The sequence below is a fragment of the Schistocerca americana genome, chromosome 3, assembly GCF_021461395.2.
Source record: "Schistocerca americana isolate TAMUIC-IGC-003095 chromosome 3, iqSchAmer2.1, whole genome shotgun sequence".
Taxonomy (NCBI): Eukaryota; Metazoa; Arthropoda; class Insecta; order Orthoptera; family Acrididae; genus Schistocerca; species Schistocerca americana.
Window position 1 is genome coordinate 135,837,530 of NC_060121.1, and position 12,803 is coordinate 135,850,332.

A 12,803-nucleotide genomic window follows, 5' to 3' on the forward strand; every position below is an offset into this window, starting at 1 on the left:
GCCCTGACCATTAAAAGAGTAAGGTTGAATCACCAGCCGATTATGTATGTTTTCTAAAGTTGCATCATCCTCAAAGCATTCACACACTAGTGCCTGCATGTGTAGTTCAAAGAGGGGTGTAAGGAGGGCAATCATGCTATCACTCTCATTTCTTTCATTGGGGGCAGGTATTTTCATAAAGGAGTCTGGCTTGAGTGGATGCACCACAGGCTGCAGTATTCAAATCTAACATCACTCCAACGGTCCCAGAAATGTGCTGTGTTGCTGGTGTGTTGCTCATGCCAAAAATCAAAATGAAAAATGACATTCTACTCAAAAAACGTTGCATTAATGTTACTGATACTAGAGTTTCCTCACCCATCCTTCACCATTTCTTACTGGCTTGTTTTGACTAGACCATGTAATTTTGTATGCAAGTTTTATCAGAGATGACAGAGCTAGTCAAAAATGCATCTCCTTCATTTGCAGACATTACTGACAGTCTTTCTTCTTCTTTCATTATAGCCTCTTCACAACCGTGGATAGCTCCTTTGTGGATTGCATTTTCTTCTTCTTCTCCTCCTCCTCCGAAATCCTCTTCATCCTTCCTGTTCTTTCAAACTGAAGAAGATGGTGCGGTGGTTAACACACTGGACTCACAACATTCGGGGGGACAACGGGTCAGACTTGTGTCGGCCATCCAGATTTAGGTTTTCCCTGAATTCCCCCCTTATATCGCTCCAGGCAGATGCTAGGATGGTTCCTTTGAAAGGGCATGGCCGATTCCCTTCCTCATCCTTGACACAATGCAAGCTTGTGCTCTATCTCTGATGACCTTGATGTCAATGGGATGTTAAATCCAATTGTTCTGAGATCTTCAGTATTGATTCCTTATGTCTGCTCCACTGGTGGCTCTATATCTATCTGTCATTGATCTCTTGTGAATTCACTGGTGGTTAATTGCTTCCCCTATTTTCCTTCCCTTCCATCCTGTTTCCCAGTTCCAACCAGTTCTTAAGTTGAACAACCTATTTGGTTCTTGCCTTTCCTTGTGTCCTGTCCATTATTTCCTGTACATTCTTTGTCATTCTCTCCATTTTCATCCTGATCACATATCCTGCAAATCTTGTCCTTTACAGTTTGATTTCTCCTAAATTTGTTCTCATGCTCCTGTACAGTTCTTCACTAGGTCTTCACATCCATCTCACACCATCACTTTTCGTCGCAATCCCAGCTTTAGAAATCTTCCTGATGCCTTGTTTTAAATCCCAGTGTTTTCCTCAGTATTTTTCTGCCTCTTTCTCTAGTTGTTCGACACTACGTCTTCCTAGTGTTACTGTCTCAGCTGCATGTACTACTTCAGTCTTCACCATTGCTCTGTAGTGTCTAATCTTAACATCTGTAGATATATTCTCTGTATTGTATTTAGGGTCATACTAAAGGCTGACCTCACCCTCTTTATTACTCCCTCATTGCTTCTATTTTTTCCTGATATGTATTCTCCCTGGTATTTAAATTTGTCCACTTTTTACCCCCAGTGCCTTTGTTTTGTTTTGGTGATCCTCAGTCCCATTCTTCAGGCTGTCATGTGTAGGTCCTCAAGTTATTTCCATGCCTTTTCTTCCATCTTACTATTACTGTTCTGCAAAGGCTGTGCAGTCCACTTGAGCCGTGTTGTAATTTTTACATCTTTTTGTATTCCCATTTCCTTGTTTTTTGCTCTCTATTGTCTGATCATTTCGTCCAACTGTATGTTGAACAAAATTGGTGACAGTCCATCTCCCTGTTTGACACAGGAGCTGATTTCAACCTCTTCTGGTAGCACTCCTAACCTATAATCTTACCTATAATTCTGATAGTTCATTACTATCTTCCACCAAACTTGAAAGATTAAATCATGTGATTTCAATTACATCATATTATCTTTCCCTCGTTCTAAAACATATAACCGGACTGTATTGTCTTATATCTGCCTAGGCACTTCAGAAAGTTCCTGGCCTGCAACTTCTTTAATATGTTTCAAATAATTATTTACTTCCATGGGTTGCTTATTAAGTTATTTTATTACTAAGTCAACATTGTCTAGTTTTCTCATTATGTAACTCCTCGTTTAAAGGGGGTAGCATAAATATTTTAATATAGATCTCATTTTTCTCTTTGAGTATCAGTACTGTTACTCAAGCTTTGTATTTCATGTGTCTGCTTTAGTACTTAACTCAGTGATTGAGTTACTTAATCTGGTACCTAACTCAGTACTTAGCTTAGTGCTTAGATCAGTATTTGGAGTATCTATTCTAGTATTTAGTTCTGTACTTAAATTATTGCTGAATTGTGCACTCCAACTTTTGAATCACCTGGTATATTTGCCCCCGTACGTTTTGTCATGACTGGCATGCAGTGACACAGAAAATAAGCTTATTATCAGTCCAGATCAGCTCTGAAATATCACAGTATATTAGAGCACCCCTCCATAAACTGGTTGTCGCACCACTCTTAATTCCCCACAACAAACACACCACCACAATAAACAACAATAATAATTCAGTTTTCACTGAGTACAGCTCACAAAATTTCTTGCATAATTTGCGGCATCATGATATCAATGTGCAGGTGAAGTTATGTGAACAGCAAACTGCATAACTGGGTATGGTTGCATAACTACAGCTGCCAGAGCTGTAGACTGATGAGCCACAGACATCACTGCAGTCATTTACTGGGGTGTCATCTAGATATTGATGACCCAGTTGTAGACCTTTGTAGATGCAGTTGACCATCTTCCGACTCGTGGAATTACATAATCTTCTTTAATGTAGTTGTTGCCAAGCAATTTAATATTTTTCCCTCGACTACCAAATTCATCTTAAAATGTCTTTAGTTCCAATGCAGTTATCTAATTTGTACCCTGTGTCTTAGTGTCCACTGTTGACTTTATTGTTAAGAACAACACTGATTTATCTTTATGATAACTTCTTTCAAATGTATTTTTTAAAATTTGTATTTGATTTAGTCTTCTTCTTAAAATTTCCTCACTTTTGTAACACAGAAGTATTCGGGGGCTGTCACTTTAACATATATCTTTAGATTTTGTCCCCACTGCAACTTCTTGTGTGCTAGCTGAAACACCATTTGAGAAACTAAGTTCTACCAAATAATATAGAGTTTTTCTTTGATGTGTATGCATATATTATGCTTTCCAAAACATCACGGAATCACTCCGTATATTATACATTTACAGAACTGTGGTGGTGGTGGTGTGTTGGGGCTTATGGGCGCTCAACATTGAGGTCATCAGCGCCCTGACACACATTAAAAGGAACGAATGTGGACAGACCTAAGAAAACTGAAGCACACACTCAAACAAAGGAGGAAAAGAAGGAAAATGCTACCTAAGAAAGTAAAACCTACGGAAAGGGGACAAATTGTCTTTCTCAGTACATAGCTGTCAGACTAAACTAAAAGAGTCATTTATTTTGACATGAAGACATTGCAGTCCTCTCTTTTATTGCCCACAGTGCACTTTCTAGGTGGGATGGCAGTGGCACAGAGGAAACTGCCAATCACCAAGTGCTGTGACTTGTGGAAAGACTGCTGTCATTGTCCCATCTGGCATATATGCTGTTCTTGCCCCAACTTGGGCACATGCATATAAGAAACACAAAATTCCTTGTACAGTATGCTAGCTGAAATGGACTACCTAACTAACACGAAAATTACTTCCAAATCTCACAATCATCATTCATTGGTAAGATAGCTGTGGTCCAACACATCAGTTTCCCTGAAGTGATATGTTGCATCACAGTAGTTACTAGTGGACTCACTTCATGATCTGACAAAACCTGTATGTGTAACACAGATAATGGTGCTACAAATCTGTAGACTGACTGCCTCTGGTTGAGAGGCCACAGTTGTTCCAGATAAAGACACTGGGAATTTGTGACAAAAATTTATGAACTACTTCATGTGAACTGGTTTCAAGACCATCTGTATCTTGTAATGCAACACATGGTCGTGACTGAGTCTATTACGCCAATTTCAGCGCCTCACAGAGATGACCAGGGAGATCCTCCTCACCCAGTTCAAACACATCTTGGAAACCCAATTCATGGATCCTAGTATCACTCATGAACTCTGAAACACAGTGGTTGTGGTATTGTGCTTGCCAGCTGCTTAGGAATTCAGTGTATTGTGAACTGCCAACTTTTCTGGGTTCTTGAAGTCAAACTTCGTACTTGCTACCAGTGAGGATTCAGGAGATACCATCCCATCATTAATAACATAAACCACCTAGAGTCAGCAATACAGCATTGTTTCTATGCAAGTCTCATCTAGTTGGCAAGATTTTTGATCTTGTGGAGGCTTGGGGATCTCAGGAGCGTGTTACTACATTCATACAGTCTTTCCTGATATTTTAGTATTTGCTATGTCGAAGAGCAGTATAGTGCTTTGTGTTAAAAACATATTTGCTTTTATTTTTGCACCTTAAACCTATCAACATGTTTATTACAACTGATGCTAAAGAAATTGAAAGAAAACAGTTTGCATACATGGCACATTTGCCCTCCACTTGCATTGAAAATGAGATATATCATTCTGAGTATGAGAGAGAAACTGAAGTTTCTGAGTTCTGTTTTTGAGCACAAGCTCCCTCTGTGACCACACTTGAACAACATAATCCTTAGGTCCGTAAAAGCCACATAACATTTTAAAGGACTTCGGCCATTGGTGTTTTGGGGGGGGGGGGGGGGGGTTGATCATTTTTATATCACCGAAGTTAAATTCTGAGTGCCAAATGTATGTATGGGTCAGTAAGCTTTTAAGTTATTCAATTTTCAGTTTGACATTCTAATCACATCTGTCAGTTTCAGCAAGAACGCTAATAACCTTGCTACTGAATACCCTAAACAAGCAATTAACTCATCGATCTCCACAACTCCCTCTTCAGAAGTTGTGTTGCAAATAAATTCACTGTATATGGCAAGGTATTGGAGCACATCTGGTGCGAGTGAAGGAAGAGCTTGCTCATTTACTCAATTCTCGCTGTCAGAAGTACCAAACAGCAAAAACTATTCTGAAATATGTAAGACAACCTTAGTTTACCAGAAAAGTTACAGAAGATTTAGTGTTTCGTTTGGTGCCTGAGCATGTTGTAGTACATAAAACAGTAGGTTGACATAGCAGTGTGTATGCAAAACTATAGCTCCTTTCATAATCCCCACACTCTGGTCACTTCAAGCCCCAACAAAATTCAGACAGTCTTATTCTCCAGTGGAAGCGTGTAATGAATTTTTCCACCACCTGGCTGAGCTATTGCAGCTTTTAAGCAGTTATCCTGCATTCTGTAGTGCCGTCCAGGAAATGTGGTTCCCAGCAACTCGAAATCCTGCCCTTTGTGGCTACTAGGGTTATTTAAAGAATTATACCAACTGTGGGAGAGTACTAGGTGGAGTTAGTTTGTATGTGCTGGAAACTATATACAGTGACCTTCTGCCTCTTGATACACCGTTAGAGGTTGTGGCTGTTCGGGTAAGGGCAAGTCAGAATTTTACTATCCATAATATCTCCCTCCCGATGATGTCGTGTCCCAGGATGTACTGTCTTCATTAGTCTCTCAGCACCCCCACCTTTCCTAATCTTGGGTGACTCCAACACCCATAACTCCTTGTGGGGTGGTACAAATGATCAATGGCTGCAATAAAGACACCAAAACTTCAGTGGCACAGCTCAATTTTTGCCTCTTGAACTCGGGTGCCGCCACACACTTAGGTGTGGCACACAGCACTTCTTTTGCCATTGATATCTCCTTTTGTAGCCCTGGTCTTTCACCATCACTCCATTGGATGGTCCATGATGACCTGTGTGGTAGTGACCCCTTTCCTATCTTCCTATTCCTCCTTTAGCGTTGCTCCCTTGGACGTTATTCGTAATGCTCACTGGGATGGGTTCCCCTCTGCTATCGTCCTTAGCTCCCCATTGCAAGGCAGTATTGATGAGGCTGTTTAGTGTACAATAGCAGCCATTCTTTTGGTAGCCGACCAAGCCATCCCCTGTTCCTCGGGATCCCCCTGTCAGAAGATTGTACCCTGGTGGACCCGAGAGATTGCTGTGGCCATTAGAGGTCATAGACGGGCTCTCCAATGCCATAAGTGGTACTCTTCATTGGCGCACCACATTGCATTTAAACACTCCTTGCCCTTGTCCACTGCCTCATAAAACGGCGAAAGCAAGAATTCTGAGAATGGTACGTTTCCGCCATTGGATCATGTACTTTTCCATGACAGGTATGGGCAAAGTCAGACATCTCTACAGCTTCCAGTCCCCCACAGGTGTACCAAGTATTTCCTTATATGGCGCCATTTACACTGATCCATCCACTGTTGCCGAACATTTTGCTGAACATTATGCCCACATATCTTCAACTTAGAACTACTGCCCCCACCTTTCACTTCATTAAACAGCCAGTGGGGCGAATGCTCTTATCTTTTACTACCCGCCATCTAGAGCCATATAATGCTCCGCTCAGTGAATGGGAATTCTCCAGTACCCTAGCCCATTGCCCTGATACGGGCCCAGGGGTAGATTGCATCCACAACCAAATGCTGCAACATCTCTAAGTGAATTGTCAGTGTCACATCCTTGCCCTCTTTAATCGGATCTGGAATGAGGGCGAGTTCCCTTCTCAGTGGTGAGAGAGCACAATAGTTCTGGTATGGAAACTGGGTAAGTACCCCATAGAGATGAACAGTTAACAGCCTTGCTGACGTTCTCTGTAAGTTGCTCAAACGCATCGTGAGCAAGCAGCTGTGTTGTCTCTATGAGTCTCTGGATCTTTTGGCTGCATCTCAAGGCAGTTTTTGCAATGGCCGCTCCACTGCTGATAATTTGGTTCACCTGGAGTCCACCATCTGGACAGCCTTTGCATGTTGCCAGCACCTCATCCCTGTCTTTTTCAACCCACAGAAGGCTTATGACACAACATGGTGTCACCACATCCTTACTAAGGTACATGATTGGGGTCTTTGGAGCCCACTCCCCGATTTTTGTCAAGAACTTCCTGTCACACTGTATGTGCAGGTTCAAGTGGGTGTTTCCTGCAGTGCCCCCCCATATCCTAGAGAACAGGGTCCTGCAGGGCTCTCTGCCCCTCTTTCTAGTGGCCATCAGTGGTCTAGCGTCGGGTCTTTGGTATCACCCTTGTTACATGTCGACAATTTTTGCTTTTATTATTGCTCCTCTGGTATGAGTGTTGCTGAGCATTGCCTGCGGAGTGCCATATGAAAGGTGCAGTCGTGGGCTCTCATCCATGGCTTTCGGTTTTCAGCTGCCACATGGCTGTGTGTGCCGCCATATTGGCGGTTGACCTTGAACGAGTTTCGCTCGGCCGCCGCTAGAGCTTGGAGGATCGCGCTATAGTTCTAACTAAGCGCGATCCGCAGTTAAAAATACCGGAAGTGGGCGCCATGTTGGATTATCAGCGCGGTACTTCCTGCCGCGCCCAGTGTGGCGGCGCTTATCAGTGGAAACTTCCGCAGTACAGGCAGCTGCACGCTCATTTGACTCGAGGCAGCCGTACTGAGCACACAGCCATGCCGTACAGGAGGAGAAGATATGCTAGAAGAACAAGAATGCCTGTTTACAAGACTGTGGATACTTTTAGTCTTACTCCTACTAATGTAGCTCAGGAAGAGTTGCTAAATAGACCTATTACTTTTGTAGGAGCTAAGATTAATTTTTCTTGTACAACTACAGAGGTTGTAACTGGTAATAGTTGGTTGACTATTGCTATTGTAAGGGGCAGTGATAAGCCTCAGTTAGGCCAGTGGCTGAAGAGCTCAAAAGCAGCTGGTCATAGGGCTTCACGCTTATCCTCAGCCCTGGAGACTGAGCCAGTGAAGTCCTCCCACACAGGAAACCCACGGAGCAGCGAGAGAAATCCAAAAAGAAGACCCTTAAGACCAAGGAAATTGAGGTGGCACCCACACCACTGCTACCTACAAGCTCTGTGTCTGAGGAGGGGATGGAGATTCTGGTGTCTGCTGAGGACCTAGATCTCGCCAGACCCTCAGACACAAGTTGGTGGCAGCAGGCAACTCTGAGGTGTAAACTGCCTCATTGAATGTTCCATGCCTTCTCAGTGTCGTGACGATGTCATCCTTCAGTGGAATTGTGGCAGTTTTTTCCACCCCCTGGCTGAGCTACGGCAACTGTTAAGCTTTACATCTGCTATCTGCATTGCCCTCCAGGAAACCTGATTGCCGGCAATGCGGAGCCCTGGCCTCCTCTGCTTTAAGGGATATTGCAGAAACTGTAGTGACAATAAGCAAGTGTCGGATGGAGTTTGTGTTTATGTCCTAAACTCAGTCTGTAGTGACGCTGTGCCCCTTCAAACCCCTCTTGAAGCTATGGCTGTCAGAATAAGGACAACACAGGAAATAACTGTCTGCAATGTATATCTTCCTACAGATGGTGCAGTACCTCTGGATGTATTAGCTGCACTGATCGATCAACTCCCTAAACCTTTCCTACGTTTGGGAGATTTTAATGCCCATAACCCCCTGTGGGGTGGCACTGTGCTTACTGGCCGAGCCAGAGATGTCGAAATTTTACTGTCTCAGTTCGACCTCTGCCTCTTAAATACTGGGGCTGCCACACATTTCATTGTGGCTCATGGTAATTACTCGGCCATTGATTTATCAATTTGCAGCCCAAGACTTCTCCCATATATCTATAGGAGAGAACATGATGACCTGTGTAGTAGTGACCACTTCCCCATCTTCCTGTAACTGCCGTGGTGTCAGGCCCATGGACACCTGCCCAGATGGGCTTTAAACAAGGCAGGCTGGGAAACTTTCACCACCTCTGCTGTCACCGTACCCACACGGTAACATCGATATGATGGTTAAGCAGGTCACAAAAACAATTGTTTCTCGGCAGAAAACGTGATCCCTTGCTCTTTAGGGTGCCCCTGGCGTAAGGCAGTCCCTTGGTGGTCGCTGGAAGTCACTGAAGCAATTAAGGAGTGTTGGCAAGCTCTACAGCGGTATAAGCGGCACCCTTCCCTGGAGCACCTCGTAGCCTTTAAACGGGTACGTGCCCGTGTTCACCAACTTATCAAACGATGGAAGCAGGAGTGTTGGTCGAGATACGTCTTGCACATTGCGCCGACACAGCTCCTGGGCCTGATCGGATCCACAACAGCCGGATGATTAAATTTCTCTCATCTGACTACAAGTGACATATCCTCATCATCTTCAGCCGGATCTGGTGCAATGGCATCTTCCCATTGCAATGGCAGGAGAGCACCATCATTCCAGTGCTCAAACCCAGTAAAAACCTGCTTGATGTTGATAGCTATCGGCCCGTCAGCCTCATCAATGTTCTTTGTAAGCTGCTGGAATGTACGGTGTCGGTGGTTGGGTTGGGTTCTGGAGTCACGTGGCCTACTGGCTCCATGTCAGGGCGGCTCTCGCCAGGGTCGCTCTACCACTGATAATCTCGTGTCCCTCAAGTCTTGTCATCTGAACAGCCTTTTCCAGCCACCAACACCCGGTTGCCATCTTTTTTGACTTATGTAAAGCACGGCAGGTTAATGCTGCGACAGAACAACCTAAGATGCCATGCTTATTGACCAAGTCACCAGACTTTGAATTGCCACACAAGATCTGGTCAGTTGTTAACCAAATAAGAACCAGCACTGGACGGCATGCCAACTCTTTGCAGATGTACAAGAAAATAACTTCTCCTAGTTCTGACTGTGGGGCTGAGAATCAGACTATTTGCCATGTGTGAGGGTGGTTTGAAAAGTTCTCGAAAATACCACGAGAGGTCAGCACTAGTGCAATGAGCTGTTCACATGATATTCATTGGACTGTTGTTGCCTGTAAACACATGCCACATCAGTGCTCTTAGAAGAAAGCTTTTTCGGTGATGTGGCTCTACTGTTTTTCCTGCCTAGTGATTTGAGAAGATGGAAAAAATCGAGATTCAAAAAGTGATTAAGTACTTCGTAAAGAAAGGTATGAAAGGAGAGGACATTCATGCCGATTTCCAGAATACACTGGGGGACTCTGCTCCTTCATATTCAATTGTTGTCAAGAGAGCAAATTAATTTAAATTTGGTCAGGAGAGCTTAAGATGATGATCCATGCAGTGGTCTGCCAAGATGTGTCACTACTCCAGAAATCATTGCAAAAGCACACAAAATGATCATGGAGGATTTCCGATTGAAAGTGCATGAAATTGCTAACACTTGCCATATGTCATCTGAAAGGGTATATCACATTTTTAACTGAAGAATTAGAAATGAAAAAATTATCTGCAAGATGGGTGCTGTGACTCTTGATGCGTGCCCACACACATGTGCTGTCGCCATGGCAGAATTACATGAACTAAGGCCAAATTGTTGCCACACCTGCCTTATTCACCTGATATGACTCTGTCAGACTTCCATCTCTTACCAAAACTGAAAATTATTCATGGTGGACAAAGATTCACTTCAAACGAATAATTGATAGCCGGAGTTGATAACTATTTTGCAGGCCTGGAGGAAGCTCATTTTCGATATGGGATCAAGGCAGTGGAACACCATTGGACCAAGTGCATTAGTCTACAAGGAGACTACACTGAAAAATAAAAAAAAGTTTCAGTGATGTAACTTTTCAAACCCCCCTTGTAATTTGAGAAAGTCTTCTGAGAGCGTTCCTTGGAGATCCAATCGAGTTCCTGGTCATACTGGAGGTGTATATTACGTTTGTGACCTAGATATTAATTTTTAGTTTTAGATAGTTGTAATCTCATTTTTACGATGTTGTCATACAGGAAATAAATAAATAAATAAAATAATAATTATGAAAGGTTTGGAAAATACACATATAAAATATCCTCATTGGACTAAAAACTTTTTCCGGTCATAATCTCCTTTGGGTGCAGAAATGGTTGAAAAAACAGAGGGTTGACAACTCTGGCGCAAGTCATGCTTTAAATTTTTTTTTCCTGATTGACATAAGACCGTTGTGGGCAAATGCATTGTCTGAGAAAAGATGATATTTTTTAAGGAGTGAGAGGGGGCGAGGGTTAGGAGGGAGGGAGAGAATGCTTTCTCGTCCACTAGGTAAAGCCAAACTGAGTAACATGCCTCTCGTAGTACTCAAGACTTCTATACTTGAGTTTTTGCATAAATCAGTTTACCTAACACACCCATAACAACAGTTTCGTATTTATACAATTTACAGTTTTAAGTGGTACCTTTTGTAATATTAAATAAAAGCTGTGTAACTTAACAGCCATGTGAAAAGTTGCATACGTTTCTGAGAACTCTCCAGCTTATAATGTCTAACATATACATTTGTTTAAGGTTCATCCTAACAAGTCTGATGCGTCATCGAGGAGAAAAACCCATCACAGATCTAGGGAGCACAGGGAGCGTAGAGAAGAGCGAATCAGAGAGAAACATCATCACAGGTACAGTTTAACCTTTTTGGAAGACTAAAATGTCTGTAGTGTCACCGGTTTTTCTAATAAAAGTTGTTGATTCTCCAATAAAATGATTGATGACCTTACTTTATCCATTTTAGTTGTACCCAGATGTGCTGGTCTTTCAAAATGGTTTTCAATCCGTGTTAAAATTTTATTATACTGATACTTCGCAGTATATACATTTTCCAGTGTTTGTCTGTGGTGTTATGCATGTCATAAAGAGACATGAAAAAATTTAATAGTTTGAAGTGATTGTATCATGAATTTAAGTTGCATCCTTGAGATTTGTTTCTTTTAAAATTTTTGATGCATGGTGATTCACATATACAAGATAAAATTATGATTTCTGAAGGTTTCTTAGTGTCATTGATTCATCAAATTGTATTTCGTGTGTCCAGTCTGTAGTTATGTCTAAGACTATTCCTCATATTGCCTGATAAATGCTGCTAAGTTAGTTCTCAGTACCAGAAAATTGGAACCACCAACTTTCTGAATATTTAGAAAATTATCTTCTCCATATAAATTATAAAATGATTTTGCCGCCATATTTTTAAAGTAGAACAACTAAAGAGTGGGCGCATAATTGTAGTATGGAAGGCTGGCTTATGTAGTCATAAAGCTGATTTTAAAATGTGTGAGAAATGTTCTGCAACTTTTGGCTCCGAGAAGTTGAGTAACAATCAGTTGTTTGTGTTCAGATATGTCTGAATACATGCTGTAGTGAAATGCTAAAGTTTCTTTTAATACTTTTGCTGATTAGTTAGCATCAAAAGCTGTCACAATCATGTTAGAAAATAGTAGAATGGCAAACAATTTTATTGAGGAGTAACAGTGGATTGGAGCCTTGTGGAAATGCCATCAGTGTTTGGAGAAGACAATCGCCCTACCACTCTCAGATGGTTGAAAAGGTTATTTCAACTTCAGGACAATTTCTCACCAAGGTTTGTTCACTTCATTGATCACAGAAGGGGCATTTTTTGAGTTGTGTATACTGTTAGCATTGAGTTGTCAATACACACACACACACACACACACACACACACACACACACACACACACACACACACACACACACACAGAAGAAAGAAAACTTGCTACCTTGTATAGTTCTCCTTAGACATCTAGAGTAAAATACGCACAGAAAACACACATCACATCTATGCCCCAACATGGTGATGGTTGGACTAACTGTCCAATGCTATTTTTCGGCAGGTAGACTGGTTGTGGTTTGGGTGGAGTGGGTAGAGGAAAAGGGAGGCAGGGAGAGAGACCGGTAATGGGCGGCTAGCAGCTCGGAGGGAGGTGGTCGGTTCGCCGGCTACAAACGCAGGAGGGAGGTGTGGCGGGGATAA

General features: G+C 42.4%; 1 protein-coding gene across 6 annotated transcripts in view; it reads left to right on the forward strand.

Moving 5' to 3' along the window:
* LOC124605471 (cyclin-dependent kinase 11B) overlaps window positions 1–12,803 on the forward strand; it is a 99,318-nt gene that overhangs the window by 27,080 nt on the left and 59,435 nt on the right. For all 6 annotated transcript variants that reach the window (XR_006978647.1, XM_047137173.1, XM_047137174.1 and 3 more), the window contains exon 3: window positions 11,330–11,436. Coding sequence is in view for 5 of the 6 variants with exons in the window: in XM_047137173.1 (XP_046993129.1) it covers window positions 11,330–11,436 (107 nt within the window). In the remaining variant the exon portion in view is untranslated. The remainder of the gene's footprint in view (window positions 1–11,329; window positions 11,437–12,803) is intronic.